Genomic DNA, 18,675 nt, shown 5'->3' on the forward strand with positions numbered 1-18,675 from the left:
GGCAACATGATGCGTCGAAATCTGCTTTGTCCAGTCACGCGACAAAGCAACGTCATGACATCGACTTTGGATGTGCTTCGATTGTAACTAGAGAAGGAGATTACCACCGCCGTGTCTTCTTAGAATCCTGGGCGATACACATTCATTCTAACACCATGAACGTTAAGCAAGATACATTTCTTGCACCTTCCTATCAATGTTTGTGCAGTAGCGGCCATTAGAAGGCTGCAGCCGGTTTTCACGTTTTCACATTATTCGCGCCTTGTTTTCTTTTTTCGCCTCGTTTTGCCACCTTGTTTTTTCGTCGTTTTTCTTTACTGTATATATACCTCTGCAAGGTTACAAGTTTATATGCCCTGATGAAGATTACCTGGTTAGGTTATCGAAACGTCGGTACAGAATAAATTATTGTCGGAACCTGGCAGCAACAGTATATTCATTGAAATGTACTTGTTCCTATGGATTACTGTACATTTATCTTAATTAGTAACATTAATGGGTAGAATACAGGACGTAGAGTCTGAGCAGAACTCTTAGGAATCGACAGAATTTGACAAGAGTTGGTACTAAGGAGTTTTCTTTGTACTTAATATTGTCAAATGTAAATTTCATATTCCTACTCATAAATTTTTCAAAAGTGCTCACTTTCCCGCATTCGGGACAATAACTGATTCAGTAGATTAATTTAGAATGTTTCTAGCATGGCCAGGATACATGGTTGTTTCCCGACGTGGCGCCCTTTAAGCCTTTGTAGACCAGTTGATAGACAGATGGTTCCGTTATGCTCGATGTCTTAAGTTCAAACTTTTTTGTCTAAACTGTTCTTATTGCATGAAAAAACTTGTTGGGTTAGTCTCCCGAAGGTTCACGGTGGACCTTGATACGTGTGCCGTTATCGTGGATCAAAATGTTCTGAAGGACAAGTTGTTTACACTTGCTGTACACCGTATGTGTATGAATAGTTCGGTCATTTCAGAAAAAAACTTTTTCTCAACTGGAACTAACAATATACATTTTAAACTGTGTAAGGAAATTATATGGTAATGTTAAAGTACTAAAAAAAAAGTAGATAACCTGTGTTAAATTTGGTTTGAGTTGACATGTTTGTTAACTTAAAATGCCTGGTGGATAATTTTCTTCGTTGGAAACACTTTTTTAAATATATTTTAAAAGAATAAAGTCTACTAACCTTGATGATAACGCGCAAGTTGCTCCTATCGCCAGCGGAATAAACGCCCAGTCCCATCCAACAAGACTAAAAGCGCGGGGAAGAGGTGCACCGATGTCTAACTTGTAGTAGGGCACCATTAGTGTTAATGTTGTTGAAATTCCGGCGTAAGCAATAAACACTATGATCAGTGATATTACGATGGATATAGGAATTGACCTCTGAGGATTTTTAACCTCTTCACCTGTTATACATAGAATTATTCGGTTGGTTAAATCTTCTTTTGGAGAGCGTTTTTTATATGAAAGCAAAAGCATACAATAAGGATATTATTAAAGACGCTTTGCGATAGTTATGCGACAACCAATTGGCCTGGGCAGTTTTGCGAGCTAGCCAACCAATAAGGATGCAGAAGGGCGACAGCCCCTATTGCAATATATAGAAGGGCGTATCTTTATGGAATCCAAAACCATTGGCGGCAGGTTTCTGCTTGTCGATCACTGTTCCGCTGACGCGTATATAAACAGAAAGTTTAAAATAACCCCTTTTGCAATGTTTTATTTAACGCGAAACCGCCGCATTTTAGTTGTTCATTATCAAAGGCCTGGTTCGGTTCTGCGGAATGCTAGTGTAGCTTAAATTACATAGGTGTACCTATTTATTATTGTTTTTTATTTTGAATGTTTATCTTGGTTAAGGGCCGTCTTAATAAAAAAATTTAAAATAAGCGGTACTGTAGCCTAATAGTATTGTGAGGTTTACCAGGTTTTACAACCGCTTTAATTGGGTCAGAGTAAGAATCCAATAAATTAATATGCACGAAGTACAGGTGCAAGCGCACAGAATAAAAAGCGATAAAGGCAGACTAATAAACATTTCCAGGCGCAACGTTCGCTAATACATTTACCGAGGCAATGACCTTCGTAGCTGCGCGAAATATTAACTGGATGTAAGCTTGCGTATTGTATGACGTGTAGTATGCCATTAAAAACAAAGCTACGATGGAATCAAGCCTTGAATACAATAAACTCTTTTATACCAGGTTGTTTAAAGTGTCCCTCAAAAGTCATATTGTAGTTTCTGATTATCGAGACTAGTGTTTTTTTAAAGGTATTTTGGGGGACCGAAACGGTCCATATGTAAGTGTCCTTTAATTGTCTGCAAGCAAAAACAGATATGGGCCGAAAATTTCTCGCCTTAACTTACGGCATGCGAAAGGGGTAGTTTGCCAAGAGATTCATTTTCATTTACGTAAGTTTGGAAAAGACAATATGCAAATTTAATTTTAGAACTATTTTGCATCAAAAATATTCACTTTATCAAAATATTCACGTATTTAATTTTATTTTTGCCACCTAAAACCAAGAATCCCATTCTCAGAGACATGACTCCGACAATAAATTCAAATTCGATGAGGTGTTTGGGGAATGTTTACTATTAAATTTGGACAGCTGGCATATTTAAAAAGCAAATATAATCATCATCTCTTAAGATGGTTTAACGCCTATGGTATACTTTACTTTTGCCAATGCGCATAATAAAAGTCGAGCCACTGCGCACAATGAAAGTCGCGCCGCGGGACATTAAAGCGCAGCAGGCGTCAAGTCGCTTCGCGAGCTGAACAAAGCTAGCCACTATAACCTAATTCTGTACTAAAGCTTTTCAACCGCTAGATGGCAGTCGATAGCTACAGAGAGCTAAAACGATGACATCACAAAATTTTAGGTTTTTTTGTCCTCCATTCGAAGGTCCCTAGGGGTACAGAATCATAAAACTCTTATGCACACCTACATACCAATCTACGTCTTGTCTGATAATTTGAGAATTCTACGATGCATTCTTTTTCTATAAAGCTTCGGACAAAAATCGGTTTGAAACATTTAACGGCAAAAACAAGATATGTCCCGAAAATAAATTTTCGGCCCATATAATACGAGGAAAAACAAAATATGTCTCGAAAATTAATTTTCGGCCCATATAACTAGACGGGGGTGCAGTTGTTGTATATTTTATCAGGAGGTATATTTTCAGGGCTTAGTGTTTATTTTATGTTTATTATATGGGCCGAAAATTTATTTTCGGGACATATCTTGTTTTTGCCATTATTCTTTTTTGGTTTCCTATGGTTTCCTATGGTTTCCTATGGTTTCCTATGGTATGTTTCAGACCGATTTTTGTCCGAAGCTTTATAGAAAAAGTAGACATCGTAGAACCTTCAAATTTTCAGACATGACGTAGAGTGATATGTAGGTGCTTTGTAAAAGATTATGAGGCTGCAACCCAAGGGGCCTTTGCTTGGGGGGTAAAAACCTTAAATATTGCGTTTTAGCACTTTGTAGCTAACGACAGCCATCTAGCAGCAGAAAAACTTTCATACAGAATTCGTTCATATTCGCTTGCTTTGTCCAGCTTGTGAAGTGACGAAGCGACTCACCGCCTGCTGCGCTTTATTGTCCCGCGCGTGAGACTTTCATTGTGCGAAGTGGCACGTCCTAAACTGGGCTCGTGCGACTTGCATACTTGCATTTTAAAACGAGGCTTCTCTTTAGTAAAATTACTTAATGCTGTTAAGAAACAACTTATTTTACCGCCGCAAATTTAAAATCTGGTGGCAACTCTAATCCAATATATCAACACCAGGCCTACACAACTTAAAATTGTGTGTTGATATGTTGGATTGGAGTAACATACTATACAGGTGCAAATAGCAAATATTCTCCAAATACGATTTTTCCAATATTCTCCAAATCGTATTTCATCGTATTGTCGCGGAAATACACAAAGAGGTAAGGCCGTGAATAAGTTTCACCCACCGTACAATTAACGGAGGGAAGCATTGCGAGTAGAGATGTTCAAAGCAGAATATCGGCGACTCATTTATAATGCTTGCTTTCAATGCAGCGTTAGTTTTTTTTCGGGCGACCAATTACTTCGCGAAAATCTTCGCCTAATGTCAAAAAAAGTGTCAATAGGGTGTATTTACCGCCGCAAGTTTAAATACGAAATCTTAAGGCAGTCTACGCCTCTCTGTTAGCACCTGTCGTGGATCTTGCTCCAACCAGCATACTACCAACATCAGGCCTAAACATCTAGTTTTATATATATTTTTTATTTCATTTTGTGTTAGTGCTCCTTTATAAATAGCCTTACTTGCCAGGGTTACTTTCAAATATTAATACATTCACTTTATTTCGTGGTTACCATATACGTTGCACATTTTCTATTGTAACTTATTTCTGCAAGCAAAACCAGATATGGACCGAAAATTCCACGCTTTAATTTATGACTTAGATGTGAAAGGGGTAGTTGCCAGGGGTTCATTTTCTCATACGTTAGTTTGGTAAAGACTATGCAAAATCAATTTTAGATTAATTTTTGGTCAAAATATTTTATTTGTTTATTTTTATTTTTGCCGCTTCAAAACAAAACTTTCATTTCCAGAAACAATGATAAACTGGCCTTGACGTTTAAGAGCAAATTTTTCTTGAATTATGGTCCAATCAGGCGATATAGTTAACGAACTTCATATAAATGAAGCTTATAGCAATTCTTCCCTGCGTTCTACGATTTGCGAAACTTTACTGCTTTAACTTGCCTCTTCATGTATTACCGCGAAAATAAATTCAAATACGGCGAGGTAATTGGGAATTGTTTGAAAAAAATATTTAATAAATAGACTTTATGTATACAATGCGTACAGCCATATTATTAAATTTGGGCCAGCTAATATCTTTAAAAAGCAAATATAATCATTTTTTAAATGGTTTAACGGCTTTAACGCTTATATGGTTTACTATACTTTTGCCAACTTTTACTTGGTAAATTTTTACAACGGCTTGGTCCAATCAATCACCGTTTAACTTTAAACAGACTTTAAATCTGTTGTTTCGAGCAATAGAAAAAAATTTTATGTGCCTAATACGCATAATTTTGCCAAATTTAGATAATTTTGCCAATTTAGACCAAATAAACGTGTTCTTAAGACTTATTTTTGTATGACGCTATGTTATGACGTAGCTTTGTAACGTCGTCGCTAAAAATGCATTTAAGTTTAGCATTTTGATTGCTGCGGCCCTTGTACAATATTAATTTGTTTAGGTCTGGTGTTGATAAGTTTGGTTGGAGCAACTTGTACAATAGTTGCTTTCAGAGAGGTGTACACTGCCTCCGGACTTCGCATTTAAATTTGCGGCGGAAAAATATGTTGTGTTGAAAAAGCAGTAAGTTTTTTTACTAAGATGAGCCCCTTTCTATAAGGCAAGTCGCACGCGCGGCTTATTTTCCCAGTGACAATAAAACACGCAACATGGTGCCAAGTGCAAGCGAATATGGACTAATTCTGTATTGAAGTGTTTCAACCGATAGATGGGAGTCGATAGCTACAGCGAACTAAAATTATGACGTCATATTATAGTTGTTTTGCACCCGATCCAAAGCCACTCGGGATACAGCCTCATAAACCTATTTTATGCTCCTACATAACACTCTACGCCAGGTCTAAATTTTTTTAAGATCTACAAAGAACTCTTTTTCTATAAAGCTTCGGACAAAAACCGATCCAAAAAAAAACAAGGGTTCGGTTGTTGTATATTTTATCGGGGGTATATTTTCAGGGTTTAGTGTATATTTTTAATTGATTTCTTTTTTGGGGGGAAGGGGGATTGTGGACCATTATAAATAACGTTACTTATCAGGGTTGCTTTCAAATATTATTAATTTGACTTTGGTTTGTGGTTTTGTATAAACGTTGCCTGTTCTATAGTTTCCTTAATTTGTTTCTGCAAGCAAAAACAGATATGGGGCGAAAATTTCAAGCCTTAACTATGTTTTAGATGCGAAAGGGGTAGTTGCCAGGGTTTAATTTTTTTATACGTAAGTTTGGTAAAGACTATGCAAAATTAATTTTAGAATCGTTTTGCAATCAAAATAATTCATTCATTTATTTTTATTTTAGCCGTTTCAAAACAAAAATCCTATTTCCAGAGACAGTGGCAAACTGGCACTTGACGCTTGAAAGCTTTACCTTCGAGAAAATTTTCAGGCTTTTTTAACTTATGATTCAGTCTGGCGACATAGTTCACGAACGTCATATAAATGAAGCTTCTAGCAATTCTTCCCTGCTTTACGATGGGTGAAACTTTATTACATACTGGCCTTGCATCTTCATGTAATACCGCGATAATGAATTAAAATGCGGAAAGGTATTTTTGGGTGATCGAAAAAATGATCGAAAAATATATTTGATAAATAAAATTTACGTAAATAATGCGTACGACCATGTTATTAAATTTGGGCCAGGTGACAATTTTAAAAAGCAAATATAATCATTCTCTTAAAATAATTTAACGTCTATGGTTTGCTATACTTTTGCCAATTTTACTTGTCAAATCATGCACCACAGGTGCTAACAAAGAGGTGTACACTGCCTCCAGATTTCGCATCAAAATTTGCGGCGGCAAAATATGTTGTGTTGTAAAAGCAATAAGTATTTATACGAAGAGAAGCCTCTTTCCAAAGGCAAGTCGCACGCGCAGCTTATTTCCTAAGTGACAATAAAACACGCAGCATGGTGCCAAGTGGCTTCGTCGCTTCGGGAGTTTAACAAAGCAAGCGTATATGGACTTCTGTATTAAAGTTTTTCAACCGCTAGTTGGGACAAGATACTGACAGCGAACTAAAACGGCGACGTCACATTATTGATTTTTGTCCCCCAATAAAAGGCCCCCGGGGGTGCAGCCTCATAAACCTCTACAGCGCACCTACATACCACTCTACGTCATGTATGAAAATTTAAAAGTTCTACGATGTACACTTAAAAAATCGGTCTTAAACATGCCATAGCAAAACCATAGCAAACAAAAAAAGAACTAGACGGGGTGCGGTTGTTGTATATTTTGTCAGGGGGTATATTTTCGGGGCTTGGTGTTTGTTTTTTATTTTAAATTAAAAATTTTTTTTTAAATTTTTTTTTTGATTTTTTGATATTTTGTATTGTATATTTTATATTACATATTTTATATTTTTTCCTTAACTTGTTTCTGCAAGCAAAAACAGATATGGGCCGAAAACTTCCCCACCTAACTTCTGGCTTTGATGCGAAAGGGTTCAAGTATGGTGAGTAGTATTTGGGAAATGATCGAAACATATATTTGATAAATAGAATTTACGTAGATAATGCGTACAAGCATGTTATTACACTTTGGCCAGCTAACATGTTTAAAAAGCAAATATTATCATTCTCTTAAAATGGTTTGACGTCCATGGTTTGCTATACTTTTGCCAACTTTTACTGGGTAAATTTTTACCATGGCTTGGTCCGAGCAATCACGGTTATAACATACTTTAAATCTGTAGTTTAGAGCAATATGCAAAACAAGTTTATGTCCCTAATAAACCACCTTTTAAATTGAAAGTTTTGCCAATTGAAATCCAATAAACGCAGCGTTCTTAATATTTATTTTAGTATGAAGCCATGTTATAACGTAGCTTTGTAACGACCTCCCTAATAATTAATGCATTCAGCTTTATGTTTTGCTTGCAGCGCCCTTGTACAATTTTAATTTGTTTAGGCCTGGTGTTGATATGTTTGATTGGAGTAACATGCGCAACAGGTGCAAATAGAGGGCGTCCACTGCAACCAGATTTCGCATTTATATTTGCGACGCTAAATATGTTGTTTCGTAGGAGCGATAAGTTATTTTACTGTCGCATGCGTCCATTTTTACTAGACAAGCCACTTCGCACAATGAAAGTCTCACGCGCGGGACAATAAAGCGTAGCAGGCGTCCTGCTGCTTCGTCACTTCACAAGCTGGACAAAGCAAGCGAATATGAATAAATTCTGTATGAAAGTTTTTCTGCTGCTAGATGGCAGTCGTTAGCTACAGAGAGCTAAAACGCAATATTTCAGGTTCTTACCCACCAAGCAAAGGCCCCTGGGGGTGCAGCCTCATAAACTTCTACAAAGCACCTATATACCACTCTACGCCATGTTTGAAAATTTGAAGGTTCTACGATGTATACTTTGTCTATAAAGCGTCGGACAAAAATCGGTCTGAAACATGCCATAGGAAACCATAGGAAACTAAACAATAATAGCGGCAAAAACAAGATATGTCCCGAAAATAAATTTTCGGCCCATATAATGCGAGGAAAAACAAGATATGACCCGAAAATAAATTTTCGGCCCATATAATTCCTTCATATTCGCTTGCTTTGTCCAGCATGAAGCGACGAAGCGACTAGACGCCTGCTGCGCTTTATTGTCCCACGTGTGCAACGTTCATTGTGCGAAGTAGCTCGTCTTAGTAAATGTGGGCGCGTGTGACTTGCCTTTTAGGAAGAGGCTTCTCTTAGTAAAATACCTTATTGCTCTTACTGAACAGCATATTTTACTGCCAAATTTAAATACGGAACTTTAGAGGAAGTTTACACCTCTTTGTTAGCACCTGTTGTGTAGGGCTACCATATTTTCAGCACTCAAAAAGAGGACATATTTGTAAAACGAAAATTAGAATTGTTATGTTTGAGTTTGATGATGTTTTACATTTCCTTGGTATTTGCAGGTAAAAGTTACAAAAACAAAGCAAAGCAAAAGTTACAAAAACAGTCACAAAAACAACAAATTAAATTAGTTTTTCAGATTCAGCCCATGAATACTTTGCGGTTCCCTTAACTTTTGCCAATAAGGAATGATCATTTTTTTTAACTAGATCATGAAATTGTTTGCACGAAACATCATTGAAATTATATACAACCGTCAAGATGCTCGAAACTGATCCAACTAATAGGCTGTCTCTTTCTTTGCACCATTGTGGCTGCATCAAAGAAAAAAGGCGTTTAACAATTGCATTGTGGTCCATAATTCTAAAGTAAAATTGCGCGATCTTAACAGTTACTAAACATTTATTTGGTTCTGGAATGCTGGAAATGTTCCTGGACATACACTACAGTGACACTGATAGTAGGCTAGCCTACAAAACTCACACCTTTGCTTTATTAATTGGCCTTTTATATTTGAGGTTCTGTTGCAATTTTTCTGGCGCAATATTTGCAACAATGTTTTCAATAACAAGCAAGAAGGTAAGGCTGGTGGGCAATTTGTTGAAAAACGTTTTTTTAAATCTGTAATTCAGCATCTTTCATGGCTACAGTAAATTTTTGGAAATAAATACAACGTCCAGCCTAAAGGTCTTGTTGAGGTCTTGTTGAAGGAAACTAACTCGAAATGCGAAAAAATACGATATTTGGGCATTTTTGAGCGTCCTCGGAGGACCATTCACTTTACTTGAGACAAGAGGACAAATCCCCCTAAAACAGGACATATGGTAGGCCTACTGTTGTGCATGTTGCTCCAACCAAACATATCAACACCAGGCATAAACAAATCAAGGTTGTACAAGGGCCGCAGCAAGCAAAATGCTAACGTTGAATGCATTTTTAGCGACGACGTTACAAAGCTGTATGTTTAAACAGTGATTGCTCGGACGAAGCCATGGTAAAAAATTACCGAGTAAAAGTTGGCAAAAGTGTAGCAAATCATAGGCGGTAAACCATTTTAAGAAAAAAAATTATATATTTGCTTTTTAAACATGTTAGCTGGCAAAAATTTAATAACTTGGCCGTACGCATTATCTACGGAAATTCTATTTATCAGATATTTGTTTCGATTATTCCCCAAATACCTCGCCGTATTTAAACGCCTTTCGCATCTAAGCCATAAATAAAGTGGGGAAATTTTCGGCCCATATATGTTTTTGCTTGCAGAAATAAGTTAAAGAAAATAAACTAGGCAAAAAAGTACAATTTTTAAAAGTACAAAGCACAATTTTTTTTTCATGTCATTTTTTTCTTTGTCCGGTATTACGAGAGATATTATTTGAAAGACTTTCGCCGAGAACACACAATAGGAACTACAAAGAACATCTAAAGCAGTACTATATAGTATCATAAATCCACAGTGTCATGGTAAGACAAACCTGCGGGAATAAGTATTAAATTTAACGGAATACGGCTTAAATGGGAAAAATAACGCCTGAAACTGTAAGGAGAGGGTATGGGACGATCGGGGGTCATCGGTCTGGATGTTTTGGTGTCGACGTTTCGGCGCTTTAATTTAGAAATTAAGTTGGGGTTGCAATATTAGGGGAGTTATAAATAATTTTAGGGATGGGGTTTAGGGTTAGGTAAAGTTGTATAGGCCATTTAGGTATTGCTGAGGGATTAGGACTTATTCCGACTTAAACGTTATTACGACTACGTATTAGCCCCATTTTGGTCTTATTCAGAACTGTGTTTTATTCCGACGTTAATGTTGTTTTAATTTCGGTCATATGGATGGTCCCTTTGGTCGTCTTGAGATATTTTAGAAGACCGTAAAACTGCTAAATCAAAATATAAAATGTAAAACGTCAAACTTCCGGAGCCTCGGCGCGTTTACGTAGAATTAGCTACCAAGCCTAGGATATTTTTGCCTATCGTCGCCTAATTGCTTATGTGAACTGAGTGACTTCTCCTGTTTAAGTATTAAATAAAGTTCTTGTGCTCTTGTTAACAAATATGATATACCAGATTTTTCTTAGGAGTTGGTAAACACAGTTCTAGCTTCAGCGTGTTTTACATAGTTTAATTTATAATACTTTATATTTTTATTAACGCCCGGCTATGTGCGTTTGGTGACCCCCAGCTAAGGAAAAGTCACAACGGCCCTTGTGATTCCATAAGGCGGGGTATACCTACTCTTGAAAACATTGACCTACATTATATTTTAATTACCTGTAGTTGCTATTACATCAAATCCTACAAAACCAAAAAAACAAGTTGCCGCTCCAGATAAGGTTCCGGAAAAACCATATGGAAAAAATCCTCCATCACCAAATTTCTTTTTCGCTGTTGCGTTGATGCAATCTGAGTCAAAACAATGATATGCATAAACATGCATATTTTACTCATATATAGTAATAAACACAAGTTTATAAAATAAGCTATTGTTGCCAGGCATAATATATAACGGAGTGTTGCTCTTCCAGCAGAATATATATTGTGTCTCATACGTCTTAGATCAACGTATATATATATTCTGCTGGAAGAGCAACACTTCGTTACAAGTTTATAAAACTGAACAAACAATGCAGAATTGCACATGTTTATGTGCACTTACTATAGAAGGCAATGGTTTTTCTTGTGTCGAGATGGGTTAACTGAGTAGTTTCCCGTGAAAAGTGTACAATGTAAAATTATTGTATATACTCAGCAATGTTGTGTCTTGTGTCTAAAATGGATCGACTAAGTAAATGAGCACATGAGCAGCCAAAACTTAGGCCTTACAAGTAGGGAAACCCAATCGCGCTCAGTCTTATTCTAATCACAGTTATCAAGCTGTGGATTAATCATATACGTGGTGTACCATCCTGGTGTAAGTTTGCCGCATGTTATATCCCCTAATTGTCGATTTAACTCAATTTTATAAGCATTTGGATTTATTTTGGTTACATCCTGGTAATTTAGTCAAACTTAATTAAAAAACTTCATTTCAGAAAACGTCTATATCATTCCCAGAAAATCCAAAAAAATTGAGTTTTATTTCATGGGAAACCGCAGGTGTAAAACACCAGTTTTTTTTCTTAGGCATGCCCCAAATTACGGAAAGTCCCCATTCAGATTCCCACGAATATTAAAAACCTAAATAGGTAACAAATGTTGCAGCATTTTTTATTACAGGAGTTCAGCAGAAATATTTTCAGCTTGGTTTAACCAGGGTTTTAAAAATTTTTAGTCTGTGAGCTCCTAATTTTCCTCACTTTTGCCACCCTTTGCGTTTTACATCGATAAACCAAATGCTTTTAGTTGTCTGCTTTTCTGCACACATTTGAAAGTGCAATTAATGTAGGCCTACTCGTCACCCCTAAAATACATTTGCACAACCCACAGATTGGGCAGCCCTGATTTAAACAGTAAATTTTGTTTTTTAATTTATCCTTTTCTAAAACTAATTTATAACATTTCGATACTTGTAGAGAGACAAGTGGGTCATTAAAAAATCTGTGGTGGGTCACTTCGTGACCCGCGGGACAGTGGTTCGCCATCCCTGGTCTATAACGTCAACATTCGACCAAATTTAGATTTTTTTGGTTTTCTCATTAACTTGTCCATCCTAAACAAGGCTGATTGAACATGTGTCATTTCATATTTAACTGCTCTTTCGATGTCTCTATCTTTCAGCCAGAACAATAAGTCGATTAAAGAGAACCGTTTTTTTCAACGTAAACCTTTTTAGGTCCAGCTTTTATATGTTTTTCAAGAGAACTTGGTAGTTTACTGTTATAAAAGTTTTAATAGGTTCGAGGTGAGTAGCATGGTCCAAAATTTCTTGGATGATTTGACCAATATGCCATGCTTGTTCACAATTAACAGAATTTGTGTCGGTTGTAGTCAGTCCTGTTGAGAGTGAAGCTATCACAAGAGGATCGCTTACTGGTATAAAAGAATTGTGATACGTAAACCATTCAACCACGTAGTGAAACATTCATGGTCTTTCTGTAGAGGTATTTTTGCAAAATCTTTGTAACTTTGATTGCATCTTTTAAAATCGACCCTTTCATCCATCAGCATCTCAAGATGCTTTAAATGTGATAAGCTAGAAACCCAAACTTTTACTGAGTTCGTATGGCGAAGCCTGCCGCTTGTGAGAGTACCTTTTTATTTGGCTTTCCGCATAAGAGTCTTCTCTATTGTCATGTCGGAAAACTGTTCATCACTGTTACGAGTAGTGTGAAATCCATTCGTCCGAAACATCTCGTATGTATGTGGAAATTTGTTTTTTTAGTCAAACATTTCTAGTAGATATAGCCTTCGATATACTAAGACTAAACATTTTCGTCTCGTGTCATCATTTTACGATAAACAGCTGTATCCGCTAAAAATGGATTCGGAGCGATTTTGAATATGCAGCTCCCTTTAAAATATGAGTGACGTTATGCGGGCCATATAAAAGGCCAAGTACATCTTACAAACCTGAACCCGCCATTATAAGTCCAATACAATTCAAAAAGCTCTTTAGGAGATGAAATCCTCCATGTCTGACGACAACTGGCAGTTGCCATTCTTTAACTATTTGGATTGCATTAATCCGCAATGGCTGATCGAAGTTTATTATTACGGGAATATTATGTGAACAGCTAGATATACACTTTCTGAGTGTAGTATAAACTGTTGACATCATTTGGGGGTCATTTGGATCATTAAGAATGATCGGAAAACTTATGCTGGTCTCAAGTGCATTAGGTAATCATACATTCAGCCATATATAATCTGTTGTTTTGAAATCTCTGTTTTCATATCTATAAGTTGTTTGATTGGAATATACCTAACTGAAAGTAGGCCATGTTTCGCAGCAATATTTAAAGCATAATAAAGGTCAAGCGAAACAACACGTGCATAAAAACACATACTTGTACTGATAATAGTAAATTGAAAACAAATTTGGCCTAAATAGCTAGTTTTAAATACAAACATTACAAACACTGACAATCTGAAATCTAAATAAATAAATAAACACGGAATTCCAACTTTTGGGGAGTTCTCGCACCCCCACACCCCGTCTATAGTCTTCACGACTAACTAAGGTTTAAAATGCTCTATTTGGTTCCTTAACCCTCAAAAAATTTACTTTAACAACATAATCTTTTTTTATAAATAATGTAGAAGCTGAGATATGTGCAAAAACCTATATTTTATGGCGGCCATTTTGAAAATCCCAAATGGGGACTTTTCCCAGGCCGAATGAGCTGGAACTTTTTTTTGGTTGATATGTAGACCCGAACTGATACAAATCCGTTGAGAAACAAGTTCTAATTTTTTCCAAGATTGGTCTTTTTTTTCCCGAAAATAAGGATACTATTAACCAATAGACTCATTGGTAGCTTGAGAAGCGCACCGCTTCTAACAAAATCAGTCAGCAAGGCAGGGCTGCGGAGTCGGAGTCGGACTCGGGACACGGGACTCGACGGAGTCGGTTTGTTTTGCCGGAGTCGGACTAGGGACTCGGGACTCGGGTAAGTCCACGTAAAACTACCCGAGTCCCGAGTCCGACGTGCGCATGCGCAGTATCAAGTTTTAAAACTGTTAAGGCGGCAAAATGTAAGTTGTAAAAGTATAATAGAAAATGGTGAAATATTTTTTAACCATGTAATGCGGGTGGATCAATTATGACATCAATATGAGTGGATTGCAAACAATCCACCTTAATTCAGTTGCGTAAATGGGTAAACTATAGGCTGTAGAGTAGGGCTACCATATTTTCAGCACCTTAAAAGAGGACACTTACCTGCAAGTAAAACGAAAGTAGAATTTTTACGTTTGAGAAAAACTCTCAAGTATTGCATTCAGATTCGAAATTAACACGTCCTTTTCTGAAACATGGATACTTCTGGCGTAGCTCATCAGTAAACAGAGTTTTACTTTTCAGCATTATAATGTATAGCTTATATTTTGCTTTATTGTTGTCTAAATTTAAAGAAAGCGTCTGCTGAGAACCACCTGATGCCATAGACAAGTGGTTCTTAATCTTTTTCAGCCGTGTCCCCCTTGGTAATTTTCCCATGCCTTGCGCCCCCTCTCTCTACGAAAAGCAGTTTTAATTAAATATCACTGAGACAACTTAAAAATAGTGAAGTTTGTCGTCGGTCGCGCAAAGCGCGAAAAAAATTGGGTTTAATTGGCGCCAAACTGTATATTCAGGAGGATTTTAGCATTGGACACACAATAAATTGCTCGTGCACGAGATGATTTTGACAAACGTGTCGTGAGGCATTCACTCCACAGTTATAAGGCTGCGATGTCAGCGCAAATAAAAATATAAGCGCAAAAATTAAACTTTGCGTTATCGTGTTTCAAAAGATGTGATAACACACAACAACAGCAGCAATATTGCAAAAACATTATCGATTCGCGCGAAAAAGTTTGAGTCCCCTGTTGCTAGCCTGTTATCCAATTAAATAAAACATGGATAAAAAATAGTTCGAACGGTGGATGAATTTTATTGTTTATCTATAAGTTAGCAAACTTTTAAATAGGGCCGTTATACCTTCAATGATATGAAAACATGTAATGGCACTCAAAGAGACTTTGTGCTAAGAAAAGCTAACATCTAAGTAGAAAAGATTCGCGCAGAGCGCGAAAATTGTTTGCCGTTTTAATGTTAAAGTTGGCAAAAACAGAGTTTGTACAGCGCTGTAGGAGTGGTGTACAACACAGCGAAACCATTGGAATCATTGCAAAAATTAAATGTTAACTTAGAGCTAGCGCAAAAAAAAACTATGAGCAACTAATTCAAAATGCGAAAAAAGCGGACATTTGTACATTTTTATGCGTCCTCGGAGGATCATTCAGTTTTCTTGAGAAAAGAGGACAAATCCTCCTAAAAGAGGACATATGGTAGGCCTACTGTAGAGTCAGAGCTGGACTCGGGACTCGACAAAATCTTACATTTGGCCGGAGTCGGACTCGGTAGTCGGACTCGTTTTTTTTAACCGACTCCGCAGCCCCTGTTCTAAAAAAATGTTAAATAGGTATATATATCGTTTTTATCGTCGGCATTATGTGTTCTGTTGGAGGGCAAGATTCTGTGGAAACATATACTATGCTTAGACTCATTGGTATGCAAATAACAAAATCCCTACTGAGTATACAAAAAGAGGACTTGTTCTGATTAATTTTTGGTTGCTGATTGAAAATTGCCCCAGATTTTTTCAAAAACCCAAATAATTATTTTGACAATAAAGAGGAAATAATTGCCTTATATCACGGGTGGCCAACACGACGATTATTAAATGTTTCGGATTTGTAAAAACAGCGCGCGTTCTTCAAGATATATTCATATGATTAGAATGATAAACTAAGACAAACTCGAGCAGCGCAAGTAGTTTGGTTGTAGGAGTGTGTTGGTCGGTAAGCTACCAGCTTATATTAATTGTTTTTTTTATACCGATTACCTCACTGTATTAATTATGCGACTAACTACTGTCACGTGATTACAGTAGCTTAACTGTCGTTACATATGGAATAATAAATACCCAATTGCTGTTTCTTGGCTAGCCTAATGAAGCGTATTATGACATAAGAAACTAAACTTTATAGCCCGCTTGAAATGTAATAGCCGCTCACAATGTTTAAAGATATTGGTTATCGGTATAGGAATAAAATGTCAAGTATCAGATAGCCTATATCCACAACATACTCTTACCTTGAATATATAACATGTCTGTGGAGTTGGTTGAACAACTGTTTGACCTGTAGGTAATTAAGTTAAGACAGATATTAGGCAATGAATTTGTAAAGCCGACAAGGCTGATCTATTGGTAACTAGTAACTACTATATCTACTTAAGTTTATTATGAATTAAAACGGTCGTTATGACGTCATAGTTTTAGTATGTAAAAATAAAGTAAAATGTGCTGTGTAATGCAGTTACATCATATAACCCCTAGGAGGTTTGTTGCAGATGCTTTTACTTAACAAGCTTTCATCACTAACTCAACTTATAATTTCAGCAATAACAATTTATAAACAGACCGATCACCCACCATTGAGCGTAAACAAGGGCAAACAATCCGGTTCCAAAACAGCGGCGCTTTTCAAATTAGGGCGCGTAAACATGACATTATTTAAACGTTTTTAAAACTGCAAAAAGCTGTTTTACAAATCACAAGTTTTTACATATTACAATGCACTGAACACTGACAGAACTTTTTCATTGTGTGCCAATGACTTTTTACAGGCACTAAAATAAAACAGAGCCGTCAAATGTATGAACTACTTGCATAGATTTTGTGAATTTGTTTACTTTTTTGCAGATTGGCTACGCTTACGAACATTCTAAAATTGAAATTACTGGTTTAACATTTTAGTCTTTATTATGACTTCATTATGAAATATATTTAAATTTGACGCATTAGCAACATATCCGATTTAACCTAAAGTTAGCAAAAGCATCGTTTTGTAAAAAACAGATTTTAGAGTTTTAGGCCCTAATTGCCATTTCCTGTTGACAGGAATCAAAAAATTGTGGCAGTTCTATTTGCATTGAAAACGAATTTCTTCGTATGAAATATACCATAGCGCCTCTTTAATAAATGTTTAATTTGGTAGCTTTAAACGTGAACAATGGATTTAAAATCATTTTCTAATTGAGCTTGACGGTAATAAAATATCCCTTTAAAGACCACCTTAATGATTTAATTTTACACAGTTTAAACATTAGCAAAATGGCGTTACTTCAATAATATGAATATGCTTGGTGATGTACAACCTACTTTTTTACTATTTGGAATCATTTTGTTCAGGTATCATCGTAAATCACCCCGTTTTCTGATGGACGGCGATTTATTTGTTTTGAAAATGTTTTTAGGCCACAATATTCTTTGCAGAATATCCGCACAGCAAGCACGGCTGATCCCGAACTTTATGTGGTGGATTTTTAAAGATGACAGCATAAAGTTATGTTACACCGTGACCTCAATAATGTTTATTTGACAAAATTTTAAATTTATACCGGACGTAACACATTATTGCGCACACAAACATATTTTGCACAATGCTCGCTGTAGCCTAATGGCGTTTTAGGATAATTTTGTCTTTTCGTTAAATTTAACTTGGCAATGTAATTTGAATATAACTATTATACTATCGGTCTTATTATACATAAAAGGCATAAATAACATTCATGCCATGCCAGAAAATGCATTTGTACGCTATAGGTCAGGTATTTTTTTTCTTTCAGTGTTGTTTGCGGGAACTTACAGCCAAGGCTCCGCGCTTATCATGGAACTCTCAACAATGGAAGCTTTCACCAACCTTATTCTATATTAGGGGCGGGCAATTATTTTTAGCCGCGGGCCGCATGAGAAACTTAAAATGTTGTGTCAGGCTGGGTCAAACATAGGATCTGAAATACACGTAAAATGATGTCAGAAACTTTGACGGTAGAAAACAAATAAGCCAACGGATTTGTTATTACGTTTGGAGTTATGTGCAATTCAAGTCGAATTTAAAGAAGACCACAAGACGTCGCGCGAAGCGTAAAAAATTTGCGACTATGTTTGTTTTAAAATGCAAATATTAATTTAGATTTAGAGGGGGGCGTGAAGCATTAAGAACAGACAAAAATAGTACATTGGTTGATATGCGCGTTTATCAAGCTAAAAATATATAGCCTAAGTATTAGGCTAAGTTTGTTCAACTTTCGTTGGAGGAGTGCCACAATGCAGAGGACGCTATTTGTCTGTAAACCGAAAAATTGCGCGAAACATACGAGAAAGACAATCGAAATTGGCGCGAAAACCATGTTCTTTTTAGCAATTAAAACAGGCTAAAAATCGCATTTGGCGGGGCCATGACTAGATCCGTTCCTGGAAAGAGCGTTTAGGATACAACCAAACATGTAGAAACTCGTCCTTTTTTCGCTTAGCCTATGTATTTTAAGGAAAATAATTCGCGGGCCGGATTAAACTG

The 18,675-nt window shown here is 36.5% G+C and overlaps 1 protein-coding gene across 1 annotated transcript in view; it reads right to left on the minus strand.

Annotated features, from left to right (window-relative positions):
- LOC146168182 (high affinity cationic amino acid transporter 1-like) overlaps positions 1-18,675 on the minus strand; it is a 63,714-nt gene that overhangs the window by 10,144 nt on the left and 34,895 nt on the right. The window contains exons 7-8 of the mRNA XM_083386231.1: positions 10,942-11,055; positions 1,190-1,412 (exon numbers count right to left, since the gene is read on the minus strand). Coding sequence (XP_083242357.1) covers positions 1,190-1,412; positions 10,942-11,055 — 337 coding nt within the window. The remainder of the gene's footprint in view (positions 1-1,189; positions 1,413-10,941; positions 11,056-18,675) is intronic.

Source organism: Ascidiella aspersa, chromosome 1, assembly GCF_963924565.1.
Source record: "Ascidiella aspersa chromosome 1, kaAscAspe10.2, whole genome shotgun sequence".
NCBI classification, from domain to species: Eukaryota; Metazoa; Chordata; class Ascidiacea; order Phlebobranchia; family Ascidiidae; genus Ascidiella; species Ascidiella aspersa.